The sequence below is a fragment of the Chiloscyllium plagiosum genome, unplaced genomic scaffold, assembly GCF_037043375.1.
Source record: "Chiloscyllium plagiosum isolate Xiang-an unplaced genomic scaffold, Cpla_swu_hap1 HiC_scaffold_46, whole genome shotgun sequence".
Classification (NCBI taxonomy): domain Eukaryota; kingdom Metazoa; phylum Chordata; class Chondrichthyes; order Orectolobiformes; family Hemiscylliidae; genus Chiloscyllium; species Chiloscyllium plagiosum.
This window is the reverse complement of record NW_028270184.1, coordinates 2,090,868-2,104,914: the sequence shown is the minus strand read 5'-3', so window position 1 is coordinate 2,104,914 and position 14,047 is coordinate 2,090,868. Positions and strand designations below refer to the sequence as shown.

Below are 14,047 nucleotides of genomic sequence, written 5' to 3'. Positions count from 1 at the left end.
ATGTGGGGGCGACGCGCTGTGGGAGGGTCAGCGCTGAGGGGGGCGACGCGCTGTGGGAGGGTCAGCGCTGAGGGGGGCGACGCGCTGTGGGAGGGTCAGCGCTGAGGGGGCGATGCGATGTGGGGGCGACGCGCTGTGGGAGGGTCAGCGCTGAGGGGGGCGACGCGCTGTGGGAGGGTCAGCGCTGAGGGGGGCGACGCGCTGTGGGAGGGTCAGCGCTGAGGGGGGCGACGCGCTGTGGGAATGCAGTAAGGTTGACCTTATTGAGATGGTATGGAGCTCCCTTGGTGGCCCTTACTGGTCCCACAGGGTGGGGTTGTGGAGGAATCCCATCTATACCCTTGCCCCATGTGCGCACTGTCAGCCATTTTTCCAGTCAATCTTTCACTCTGCAGCAGGTGATTTGGGTCCTTCTCAGTGGACTCTGTGGGGGAGTTTGCGGTGTACTTACACAACCAAGCGGCCCTGGTTTGACTGTGGGCCATCCTGCGGCGGTGGGAGGTGCTGGAGGAATGAGTGCGGTCAGTTTCTGGAGGTTGTCCCTCCTGTAGGAATTGATGAGTGTGATGTTGCATGTCATCGAGAGATTACAGCATTATCCCCTAATCACAGCAAGGCAGATAGAAGATGTGATGACTTGGAGATTCAGGTCTCTCTCTCTCTCTCTCATATCATGCTGCATGGTTCTAATTACTCCCTGCTAATTGCTTTATCACAGGGTTTCTGTTTCTGATAAAAAGCCACTTTCTGCTGAACTGGGCCCCACACTTGTCAGTCTTCCCTGTGTTCTATCTGTTTTGCGTTGTTGGCAATATTTAAATTGTGCACCGTTCGGGTGCAGCTAATAAGCAGAGCCTGCTTCCACCCCTTCCCCTCCCTGGCCCAGGGTCACACAGTGAAGCCAGGACGGAAAAGAAAACTCCCAAGGAAGTGAGTCCCGAGATGATGAGAATGTTTGTTTGATTTGAAGCTGGTGGGGGAGGGAGCAGACTCAGCAGGAACTTTGAGGAAAAGCCAGGAGGGAATATCAGTGAAATACCAGGAAAGGGGGAATGAAAACAGTGTTTTCACAATGTAGTGAAGGCAATGGGATCTTTGAAACACCTGGGACAGGCTCAGTGGGGGAGGGGGGCTGAGTGGCCTCCTGCTGGGATTGGGTTGAATCGGCAGTTGCTGGGAGGTGGGTGGGGGATGGGGAGGGGAGCAGGGGGAGCTGTGTGTTGAATGTGGCTCTGGGTCTGATTGACTCAGAGTGCCATTGCTGACTCCTGGTCATTCACTGGCTGAAAGGTAGTGTGTGTGAAAGTCTGGTACTGTCTCATGGTGAGTGAGTGAGTAACTGATGGATATCCTGTTTGCTCCATGTGACAGGGCAAAGAGTTTGAGACACGGCTGAAGGAGAAGAAACCTGGAGACTTATCCGATGAACTCAGACTGGCTCTGGGAATGCCTGTTGGAGCGGTAAGTAAAGGCTGTCATATCTTCCAGAGGAATGGGACCAGGGTTGCTCACAACATCCCAAATAACACCTGGGATTGTACCCCAGTGTTATACAGTGACAGACCTGTCCCCACCAGTACTGTACCCCAGTGTTATACAGTGACAGACCTGTCCCCACCAGTACTGTACCCCAGTGTTATACAGGGACAGACCTGTCCCCACCAGTACTGTACCCCAGTGTTACACAGTGACTGACCTGTCCCCACCAGTACTGTACCCCAGTATTATACAGTGACAGACCTGTCCCCATCAGTACTGTACCCCAGTGTTATACAGGGACAGACCTGTCCCCAGCAGTACTGTACCCCAGTGTTACACAGTGACTGACCTGTCCCCACCAGTACTGTACCCCAGTGTTATACACTGACAGACCTGTCCCCACCAGTACTGTACCCCAGTGTTATACACTGACAGACCTGTCCCCACCAGTACTGTACCCCAGTGTTATACAGGGACAGACCTGTCCCCACCAGTACTGTACCCCAGTGTTATACAGTGACAGACCTGTCCCCACCAGTGCTGTACCCCAGTGTTATACAGTGACAGATCTGTCCCCACCAGTACTGTACCCCAGTGTTATACAGTGACAGACCTGTCCCCACCAGTACTGTACCCCAGTGTTATACAGTGACAGACCTGTCCTCACCAGTACTGTACCCCAGTGTTATACAGTGACAGACCTGTCCCCACCAGTACCGTACCCCAGTATTATACAGTGACAGACCTGTCCCCACCAATACCGTACCCCAGTGTTATACAGTGACAGACCTGTCCCCACCAGTACTGTACCCCAGTATTATACAGTGACAGACCTGTCCCCATCAGTACTGTACCCCAGTATTATACAGTGACAGACCTGTCCCCACCAGTACTGTACCCCAGTGTTATACAGGACAGACCTGTCCCCACCAGTACTGTACCCCAGTGTTATACAGGGACAGACCTGTCCCCACCAGTACTGTACCCCAGTGTTATACAGCAGCAGACCTGTCCCCACCAGTACTGTACCCCAGTGTTATACAGCAGCAGACCTGTCCCCACCAGTACTGTACCCCAGTGTTATACAGCAGCAGACCTGTCCCCACCAGTACTGTACCCCAGTGTTATACAGTGACAGACCTGTCCCCACCAGTACTGTACCCCAGTGTTATACAGTGACAGACCTGTCCCCACCAGTACTGTACCCCAGTGTTATACAGTGACAGACCTGTCCCCCACCAGTACTGTACCCCAGTGTTATACAGTGACAGACCTGTCCCCCACCAGTGCTGTACCCCAGTGTTATACAGCGACAGACCTGTCCCCCACCAGTACTGTACCCCAATGTTATACAGTGACAGACCTGTCCCCACCAGTGCTGTACCCCAGTGTTATACAGTGACAGACCTGTCCCCCACCAGTACTGTACCCCAGTGTTATACAGGGACAGACTTGTCCCCACTAGTACTGTACCCCAGCGTTATACAGCGACAGACCTGTCCCCATCTGTACTGTACCCCAGTGTTACACAGGGACAGACCTGTCCCCACCAGTACTGTACCCCAGTGTTATACAGCGACAGATCTGTCCCCACCTGTACTGTACCCCAGTGTTACACAGGGACAGACCTGTCCCCACCAGTACTGTACCCCAGTGTTATACAGTGACAGACCTGTCCCCACCAGTGCTGTACCCCAGTGTTATACAGGGACAGACCTGTCCCCACCAGTACTGTACCCCGGTGTTATACATTGACAGACCTGTCCCCACCAGTACTGTACCCCAGTGTTATACAGTGACAGACCTGTCCCCCACCAGTACTGTACCCCAGTGTTATACAGTGACAGACCTGTCCCCACCAGTACTGTACCCCAGTGTTATACATTGACAGACCTGTCCCCACCAGTACTGTACCCCAGTGTTATACAGTGACAGACCTGTCCCCCACCAGTACTGTACCCCAGTGTTATACAGTGACAGACCTGTCCCCACCAGTACTGTACCCCAGTGTTATACAGTGACAGACCTGTCCCCACCAGTACTGTACCCCAGTGTTATACAGTGACAGACCTATCCCCACCAGTACTGTACCCCAGTGTTATACAGGGACAGACCCATCCCCACCAGTACTGTACCCCAGTGTTATACAGTGACAGACCTATCCCCACCAGTACTGTACCCCAGTGTTATACAGTGACAGACCTGTCCCCACCAGTACTGCACCCCAGTGTTATACAGTGACAGACATGTCCGCTCCAGTACTGTAACCCAGTGTTATACAGCAACGGACCTGTCCCCACCAGTACTGTACCCCAGTGTTATACAGCAACAGACCTGTCCCCACCAGTACTGTACCCGTGTTATACAGTGGCAGACCTGTCCCCACCAGTGCTGTACCCCAGTGTTATACAGGGACAGACTTGTCCCCACTAGTACTGTACCCCAGCGTTATACAGCGACAGACCTGTCCCCATCTGTACTGTACCCCAGTGTTACACAGGGACAGACCTGTCCCCACCAGTACTGTACCCCAGTGTTATACAGCGACAGATCTGTCCCCACCTGTACTGTACCCCAGTGTTACACAGGGACAGACCTGTCCCCACCAGTACTGTACCCCAGTGTTATACAGTGACAGACCTGTCCCCACCAGTGCTGTACCCCAGTGTTATACAGGGACAGACCTGTCCCCACCAGTACTGTACCCCGGTGTTATACATTGACAGACCTGTCCCCACCAGTACTGTACCCCAGTGTTATACAGGGACAGACCTGTCCCCACCAGTACTGTACCCCAGTGTTATACAGTGACAGACCTGTCCCCACCAGTACTGTACCCCAGTGTTGTACAGTATCTGACCTGTCCCCACCTGTGCTGTACTGCATATCGCACAGTGCCTGACCTGTCCCCACCAGTACTGTACTGCATATTGCACAGTGCCTGACCTGTCCCCACCAGTACTGTACTGCATATCGCACAGTGCCTGACCTGTCCCCACCAGTACTGTACTGCATATCGCACAGTGCCTGACGTGTCCCCACCAGTACTGTACTGCAGTGTTGTACAGTGCCTGACCTGTCCCCACCAGTACTGTACTGCAGTGTTGTACAGTGCCTGACCTGTCCCCACCAGTACTGTACCCCAGTGTTGTACAGTGCCTGACCTATCCCCACCAGTACTGTACTGCAGTGTTGTACAGTGCCTGACCTGTCCCCACCAGTACTGTACTGCAGTGTTGTACAGTGCCTGACCTGTCCCCACCAGTGCTGTACCCCAGTGTTATACAGTGACAGATCTGTCCCCACCAGTACTGTACCCCAGTGTTATACAGTGACAGACCTGTCCCCACCAGTACTGTACCCCAGTGTTATACAGTGACAGACCTGTCCTCACCAGTACTGTACCCCAGTGTTATACAGTGACAGACCTGTCCCCACCAGTACCGTACCCCAGTATTATACAGTGACAGACCTGTCCCCACCAATACCGTACCCCAGTGTTATACAGTGACAGACCTGTCCCCACCAGTACTGTACCCCAGTATTATACAGTGACAGACCTGTCCCCATCAGTACTGTACCCCAGTATTATACAGTGACAGACCTGTCCCCACCAGTACTGTACCCCAGTGTTATACAGTGACAGACCTGTCCCCACCAGTACTGTACCCCAGTGTTATACAGGGACAGACCTGTCCCCACCAGTATTGTACCCCAGTGTTATACAGGGACAGACCTGTCCCCACCAGTACTGTACCCCAGTGTTATACAGCAGCAGACCTGTCCCCACCAGTACTGTACCCCAGTGTTATACAGCAGCAGACCTGTCCCCACCAGTACTGTACCCCAGTGTTATACAGCAGCAGACCTGTCCCCACCAGTACTGTACCCCAGTGTTATACAGTGACAGACCTGTCCCCACCAGTACTGTACCCCAGTGTTATACAGTGACAGACCTGTCCCCACCAGTACTGTACCCCAGTGTTATACAGCGACAGACCTGTCCCCCACCAGTACTGTACCCCAGTGTTATACAGTGACAGACCTGTCCCCCACCAGTGCTGTACCCCAGTGTTATACAGCGACAGACCTGTCCCCCACCAGTACTGTACCCCAGTGTTATACAGTGACAGACCTGTCCCCACCAGTGCTGTACCCCAGTGTTATACAGTGACAGACCTGTCCCCCACCAGTACTGTACCCCAGTGTTATACAGTGACAGACCTGTCCCCACCAGTACTGTACCCCAGTGTTATACAGTGACAGACCTGTCCCCACCAGTACTGTACCCCAGTGTTATACAGTGACAGACCTGTCCCCCACCAGTACTGTACCCCAGTGTTATACAGTGACAGACCTGTCCCCACCAGTACTGTACCCCAGTGTTATACAGTGACAGACCTGTCCCCACCAGTACTGTACCCCAGTGTTATACAGTGACAGACCTGTCCCCACCAGTACTGTACCCCAGTGTTATACAGGGACAGACCCATCCCCACCAGTACTGTACCCCAGTGTTATACAGTGACAGACCTATCCCCACCAGTACTGTACCCCAGTGTTATACAGGGACAGACCTGTCCCCACCAGTACTGTACCCCAGTGTTATACAGTGACAGACCTGTCCCCACCAGTACTGCACCCCAATGTTACACAGGGACAGACCTGTCCCCACCGGTACTGTACCCCAGTGTTATACAGTGACAGACCTGTCCCCACCAGTACTGTACCCCAGTGTTATACAGTGACAGACCTGTCCCCACCAGTACTGTACCCCAGTGTTATACAGTGACAGACATGTCCGCTCCAGTACTTTAACCCAGTGTTATACAGGGACAGACCTGTCCCCACCAGTACTGTAACCCAGTGTTATACAGCAACAGACCTGTCCCCACCAGTACTGTACCCCTGTTATACAGTGGCAGACCTGTCCCCACCAGTACTGTACCCCAGTGTTATACAGTGACAGACCTGTCCCCACCAGTGCTGTACCCCAGTGTTATACAGGGACAGACTTGTCCCCACTAGTACTGTACCCCAGCATTATACAGCGACAGACCTGTCCCCATCTGTACTGTACCCCAGTGTTACACAGGGACAGACCTGTCCCCACCAGTGCTGTACCCCAGTGTTATACAGTGACAGACCTGTCCCCACCAGTACTGTACCCCAGTGTTATACAGCGACAGATCTGTCCCCACCTGTACTGTACCCCAGTGTTATACAGTGACAGACCTGTCCCCACCAGTACTGTACCCCAGTGTTATACAGTGACAGACCTGTCCCCACCAGTACTGTACCCCAGTGTTATACAGTGACAGACCTGTCCCCCACCAGTACTGTACCCCAGTGTTATACAGTGACAGACCTGTCCCCACCAGTACTGTACCCCAGTGTTATACAGTGACAGACCTGTCCCCACCAGTACTGTACCCCAGTGTTATACAGGGACAGACCTGTCCCCACCAGTACTGTACCCCATTGTTGTACAGTATCTGACCTGTCCCCACCTGTGCTGTACTGCATATCGCACAGTGCCTGACCTGTCCCCACCAGTACTGTACTGCATATTGCACAGTGCCTGACCTGTCCCCACCAGTACTGTACTGCATATCGCACAGTGCCTGACCTGTCCCCACCAGTACTGTACTGCATATCGCACAGTGCCTGACCTATCCCCACCAGTACTGTACTGCAGTGTTGTACAGTGCCAGACCTGTCCCCACCAGTACTGTACTGTAGTGTTGTACAGTGCCTGACCTGTCCCCACCAGTACTGTACTGCAGTGTTGTACAGTGCCTGACCTGTCCCCACCAGTACTGTACTACAGTGTTGTACAGTGCCTGACCTGTCCCCACCAGTACTGTACTGCAGTGTTGTACAGTGCCTGACCTGTCCCCACCAGTACTGTACTGCAGTGTTGCCCAGTGCTTGACCTGTCCCCACCAGTACTGTACTACAGTGTTGTACAGTGCCTGACCTGTCCCCACCAGTACTGTACTGCAGTGTTGTACAGTCCCTGACCTGTCCCCACCAGTACTGTACTGCAGTGTCGTACAGTGCCTGACCTGTCCCCACCAGTACTGTACTGCAGTATCGCACAGTGCCTGACCTGTCCCCACCAGTACTGTACTGCAGTGTCGTACAGTGCCTGACCTGTCCCCACCAGTACTGTACTGCAGTGTCGTACAGTGCCTGACCTGTCCCCACCAGTACTGTACTGCAGTGTTGTACAGTGCCTGACCTGTCCCCACCAGTACTGTACTGCAATGTCGTACAGTGCCTGACCTGTCCCCACCAGTACTGTACTGCAGTGTTGTACAGTGCCTGACCTGTCCCCACCAGTACTGTACTGCAGTGTTGCCCAGTCCCTGACCTGTCCCCACCAGTACTGTACTGCAGTGTTGTACAGTGCCTGACCTGTCCCCACCAGTACTGTACTGCAGTGTTGTACAGTGCCTGACCTGTCCCCACCAGTACTGTACTGCAGTGTTGCCCAGTCCCTGACCTGTCCCCACCAGTACTGTACTGCAGTGTTGTACAGTGCCTGACCTGTCCCCACCAGTACTGTACTGCAGTGTTGCCCAGTGCTTGACCTGTCCCCACCAGTACTGTACTACAGTGTTGTACAGTGCCTGACCTGTCCCCACCAGTACTGTACTGCAGTGTTGTACAGTCCCTGACCTGTCCCCACCAGTACTGTACTGCAGTGTCGTACAGTGCCTGACCTGTCCCCACCAGTACTGTACTGCAGTATCGCACAGTGCCTGACCTGTCCCCACCAGTACTGTACTGCAGTGTCGTACAGTGCCTGACCTGTCCCCACCAGTACTGTACTGCAGTGTCGTACAGTGCCTGACCTGTCCCCACCAGTACTGTACTGCAGTGTTGTACAGTGCCTGACCTGTCCCCACCAGTACTGTACTGCAATGTCGTACAGTGCCTGACCTGTCCCCACCAGTACTGTACTGCAGTGTTGTACAGTGCCTGACCTGTCCCCACCAGTACTGTACTGCAGTGTTGCCCAGTCCCTGACCTGTCCCCACCAGTACTGTACTGCAGTGTTGTACAGTGCCTGACCTGTCCCCACCAGTACTGTACTGCAGTGTTGTACAGTGCCTGACCTGTCCCCACCAGTACTGTACTGCAGTGTTGCCCAGTCCCTGACCTGTCCCCACCAGTACTGTACTGCAGTGTTGTACAGTGCCTGACCTGTCCCCACCAGTACTGTACTGCATATCGCACAGTGCCTGACCTGTCCCCACCAGTACTGTACTGCAGTGTCGTACAGTGCCTGACCTGTCCTCACCAGTACTGTACTGCAGTGTTGCCCAGTGCTTGACCTGTCCCCACCAGTACTGTACTACAGTGTTGTACAGTGCCTGACCTGTCCCCACCAGTACTGTACTGCAGTGTTGTACAGTCCCTGACCTGTCCCCACCAGTACTGTACTGCAGTGTTGTACAGTGCCTGACCTGTCCCCACCAGTACTGTACTGCAGTGTTGTACAGTGCCTGACCTGTCCCCACCAGTACTGTACTACAGTGTTGTATAGTGCCTGACCTGTCCCCACCAGTAATGTACTGCAGTGTCGTACAGTGCCTGACCTGTCCCCACCAGTGCTGTACTGCATATCGCTCAGTGCCTGACCTGTCCCCACCAGTACTGTACTGCAGTGTTGTACAGTGCCTGACCTGTCCCCACCAGTACTGTACTACAGTGTTGCCCAGTGCTTGACCTGTCCCCACCAGTACTGTACTGCAGTGTTGCCCAGTGCTTGACCTGTCCCCACCAGTACTGTACTGCAGTGTTGCCCAGTGCCTGACCTGTCCCCACCAGTACTGTACTGCAGTGTTGCCCAGTGCCTGACCTGTCCCCACCAGTACTGTACTGCAGTGTTGCCCAGTGCTTGACCTGTCCCCACCAGTACTGTACTGCAGTGTTGCCCAGTGCTTGACCTGTCCCCACCAGTACTGTACTGCAGTGTTGCCCAGTGCTTGACCTGTCCCCACCAGTACTGTACTGCAGTGTTGCCCAGTGCCTGACCTGTCCCCACCAGTACTGTACTGCAGTATCGCACAGTGCCTGACCTGTCCCCACCAGTACTGTACTGCAGTGTCGTACAGTGCCTGACCTGTCCCCACCAGTACTGTACTGCAGTGTTGCCCAGTGCTTGACCTGTCCCTACCAGTACTGTACTGCATATCGCACAGTCCCTGACCTGTCCCCACCAGTACTGTACTGCAGTGTTGCCCAGTGCTTGACCTGTCCCCACCAGTACTGTACTGCAGTGTTGCCCAGTGCCTGACCTGTCCCCACCAGTACTGTACTGCAGTGTTGTACAGTGCCTGAGCTGTCCCCACCAGTACTGTACTGCATATCGCACAGTGCCTGACCTGTCCCCACCAGTACTGTACTGCAGTGTCGTACAGTGCCTGACCTGTCCCCACCAGTACTGTACTGCAGTGTTGTACAGTGCCTGACCTGTCCCCACCAGTACTGTACTGCAGTGTTGCCCAGTCCCTGACCTGTCCCCACCAGTACTGTACTGCAGTGTTGCCCAGTCCCTGACCTGTCCCCACCAGTACTGTACTGCAGTGTTGTACAGTGCCTGACCTGTCCCCACCAGTACTGTACTGCATATCGCACAGTGCCTGACCTGTCCCCACCAGTACTGTACTGCAGTGTTGTACAGTGCCTGACCTGTCCTCACCAGTACTGTACTGCAGTGTTGCCCAGTGCTTGACCTGTCCCCACCAGTACTGTACTACAGTGTTGTACAGTGCCTGACCTGTCCCCACCAGTACTGTACTGCAGTGTTGTACAGTCCCTGACCTGTCCCCACCAGTACTGTACTGCAGTGTTGTACAGTCCCTGACCTGTCCCCACCAGTACTGTACTGTAGTGCTGTACAGTGCCTGAGCTGTCCCCACCAGTACTGTACTGCAGTGTTGTACAGTCCCTGACCTGTCCCCACCAGTACTGTACTGTAGTGCTGTACAGTCCCTGACCTGTCCCCACCAGTACTGTACTGCAGTGTTGTACAGTCCCTGACCTGTCCCCACCAGTACTGTACTGCAGTGTTGTACAGTGCCTGACCTGTCCCCACCAGTACTGTACCCCAGTGTTGTACAGTGCCTGAGCTGTCCCCACCAGTACTGTACTGCAGTGTTGTACAGTCCCTGACCTGTCCCCACCAGTACTGTACTGCAGTGTTGTACAGTGCCTGACCTGTCCCCACCAGTACTGTACCCCAGTGTTGTACAGTCCCTGACCTGTCCCCACCAGTACTGTACCCCAGTGTTGTACAGTCCCTGACCTGTCCCCACCAGTACTGTACTGCAGTGTTGTACAGTGCCTGACCTGTCCCCACCAGTACTGTACTGCAGTGTTGTACAGTCCCTGACCTGTCCCCACCAGTACTGTACCCCAGTGTTGTACAGTCCCTGACCTGTCCCCACCAGTACTGTACCCCAGTGTTGTACAGTCCCTGACCTGTCCCCACCAGTACTGTACCCCAGTGTTGTACAGTCCCTGACCTGTCCCCACCAGTACTGTACTGCAGTGTTGTACAGTGCCTGACCTGTCCCCACCAGTACTGTACTGCAGTGTTGTACAGTCCCTGACCTGTCCCCACCAGTACTGTACCCCAGTGTTGTACAGTCCCTGACCTGTCCCCACCAGTACTGTACCCCAGTGTTGTACAGTCCCTGACCTGTCCCCACCAGTACTGTACCCCAGTGTTGTACAGTCCCTGACCTGTCCCCACCAGTACTGTACTGCAGTGTTGTACAGTGCCTGACCTGTCCCCACCAGTACTGTACTGCAGTGTTGCCCAGTCCCTGACCTGTCCCCACCAGTACTGTACCCCAGTGTTGTACAGTCCCTGACCTGTCCCCACCAGTACTGTACCCCAGTGTTGTACAGTCCCTGACCTGTCCCCACCAGTACTGTACTGCAGTGTTGTACAGTGCCTGACCTGTCCCCACCAGTACTGTACTGCAGTGTTGTACAGTGCCTGACCTGTCCCCACCAGTACTGTACTACAGTGTTGTACAGTGCCTGACCTGTCCCCACCAGTACTGTACTGCAGTGTTGTACAGTGCCTGACCTGTCCCCACCAGTACTGTACTGCAGTGTTGTACAGTGCCTGACCTGTCCCCACCTGTACTGTACTGCAGTGTTGCCCAGTCCCTGACCTGTCCCCACCAGTACTGTACTGCAGTGTTGCCCAGTCCCTGACCTGTCCCCACCAGTACTGTACCCCAGTGTTGTACAGTGCCTGACCTGTCCCCACCAGTACTGTACTGCAGTGTTGTACAGTGCCTGACCTATCCCCACCAGTACTGTACTGCAGTGTTGTACAGTGCCTGACCTATCCCCACCAGTACTGTACTGCAGTGTTGTACAGTGCCTGACCTATCCCCACCAGTACTGTACTGCAGTGTTGTACAGTGCCTGACCTGCCCTTTGCTGGAATTGTATTGCAGAATTATGTTATCCCAAAATGCCATTTTCCAGCATGTTGTAAATTTGATAAGGCGAATGATTTTGAACCTTGGCACCGATTGACCTCCCTTGAGTTTTTCGGGTTCGGAGCTGGGTTGGAGTTGTGCTCCGAACCAGAGTCCCCAGTCTGTAATGATGTTGGGAATCAGGATCTCGCTGTTTGAGGTTTAGATGAGCACTGTGTGATTGCTGTTCTCCTCCCTCTAACACTGAGACGGTCCTTGGTTGGCGCCTGTACAACAGCTTGACTGGCTTTGACGGTATCATTTCACAGTTTATTGCTGGGTCTGTCTCTGGATCCTCCTGCTGTTTCTCAGTCCTGTAATGCTGTGAGATTACTCCCGCTCTGACCTTCAGCTGCCCTGTCCCTCAACTCTGCGATTTCCTTCCTAAGCCCGTTCCTCTCTGTTCCCCTTTAAGATGCTCTGGATGACCTTCCGTCCTTGTCCTTTTATGGTTACATGTGAAAGTTCTGTTGGATTCCTGCTTGCATGAAGTTCTTTGGGACGGTAAAGACTGTACAAATGGGCTTTGTTTGATGTGGGAGATTCTCCGTGTTTCTGAAGTTGCTGTTTGTAACAGTTGGGTTCTGACACTTGTAATTTTATGTCTTCCACAGAACGCACACAAGGTCCCTCCACCTTGGCTGATTGCCATGCAGCGATATGGTCCTCCTCCATCCTATCCTAACCTCAAAATCCCCGGCCTGAACTCCCCCATCCCCGAGGTAGGTCACTGCCATGGAACTCCCGTGTGTGGTGCTGTCCTGCTTTACAATGGTGTGTCAGGACAGTGAGCTCCCCCACCCATCGAGGGGTTTGAGTCATGTTAATTCCAGAAGCAGAGCGTTAGTGATGAGATTGCCAGGTTTGGGAAAGATCTGGAGTCGGATTGAGTGTCGGTTCTTGGATGTTCAGGCCTCTGTTTTTGCTGTGATGATGTCTGTGTGGGTTTCCTTTGTAGAGCTGTTCCTTTGGTTACCATGCTGGAGGATGGGGAAAGCCACCCGTTGATGAAACTGGTAAACCGCTGTACGGCGACGTGTTTGGGACTAACTCGCTGGAATTTCAGGTAAATCCTGCTGAGCTGACGCTCTCACAGCACAGTGAGACCCATCCTGTGGTCCCCACGTACACCATTAACTGCTCGGTGCCTTGGTCACTGAGACACAACATAACGAAGCTTAGACTAACGTAGCAATGGAGCAGCCCTCCTGAGTCCCAACACACACAGATACAGAGACACAAAGCTGTCTGAGTGCAGGGATCTGCTGACACCAGTGTATCTATCTCCTCATTTCTTCACATGAAACCTTGCCACAATTTAGGAGCAGTCCCAGCATTGCATTAAATAGCCTACTCTTGTAGGAAGGGTTTGAGGCACTGAATGGCCGCCTCCTATTCCTGTAGGGTTGGTTTGAGGGGCTGAATGGCCCGCTGTTCCTGTAAGGGTCGGTTTGAGGGGCTGAATGGTCTCCTGTTCCTGTAGGGGTGGGTTTGAGGGACTGAATGGCCTCCTCTTCCTGTAGTGGTGGGTTTGAGGGGCTGAATGGTCTCCTGTTCCTGTAAGGGTCGGTTTGAAGGGCTGAATGGTCTCCTGTCCCTATAGGGGTGGGTTTGAGGGGCTGAATGGTCTCCTGTTCCTGTAGCAGTCGGCTTGAGGGCTGAATGGCCTCTTGTTACTGTAGCAGTGGGTTTGAGGGCTGAATGGCCTCCTGTTACTGTAGCAGTGGGTTTGAGGGCTGAATGGCCTCCTGTTACTGTAGCAGTGGGTTTAAGGGGCTGAATGGCCTCCTGTTCCTATAGGGGTAGGTTTGTGGGACATGAATGGTCTCCTGTTCCAATAGGGATGGGTTTGAGGGGCTGAATGGCCTCCTGTTCCTGTAGGGATGGGTTTGAGGGGCTGAATGGTCTCCTGTTCCTGTAGGGGTGGGTTTGAGGGGCTGAATGGCCTCCTGTTCCTGTAGGGGTGGGTTTGAGGGGCTGAATGGCCTCCTGGTCCTGTAGGGGTGCGTTTGAGGGGCTGAATGGCCTCCTGTTCATGTCGGGGTGGGTTTGAG

The 14,047-nt window shown here is 53.8% G+C and overlaps 1 protein-coding gene across 2 annotated transcripts in view; it reads left to right on the top strand.

Annotated features, from left to right (window-relative positions):
• Positions 1-14,047, top strand: part of sf3b2 (splicing factor 3b, subunit 2) — a 60,257-nt gene that overhangs the window by 36,594 nt on the left and 9,616 nt on the right. For both annotated transcript variants that reach the window (XM_087983837.1, XM_087983836.1), the window contains 3 exons: positions 1,372-1,461; positions 12,608-12,715; positions 12,952-13,059. In XM_087983837.1, coding sequence (XP_087839963.1) covers positions 1,372-1,461; positions 12,608-12,715; positions 12,952-13,059 — 306 coding nt within the window. The remainder of the gene's footprint in view (positions 1-1,371; positions 1,462-12,607; positions 12,716-12,951; positions 13,060-14,047) is intronic.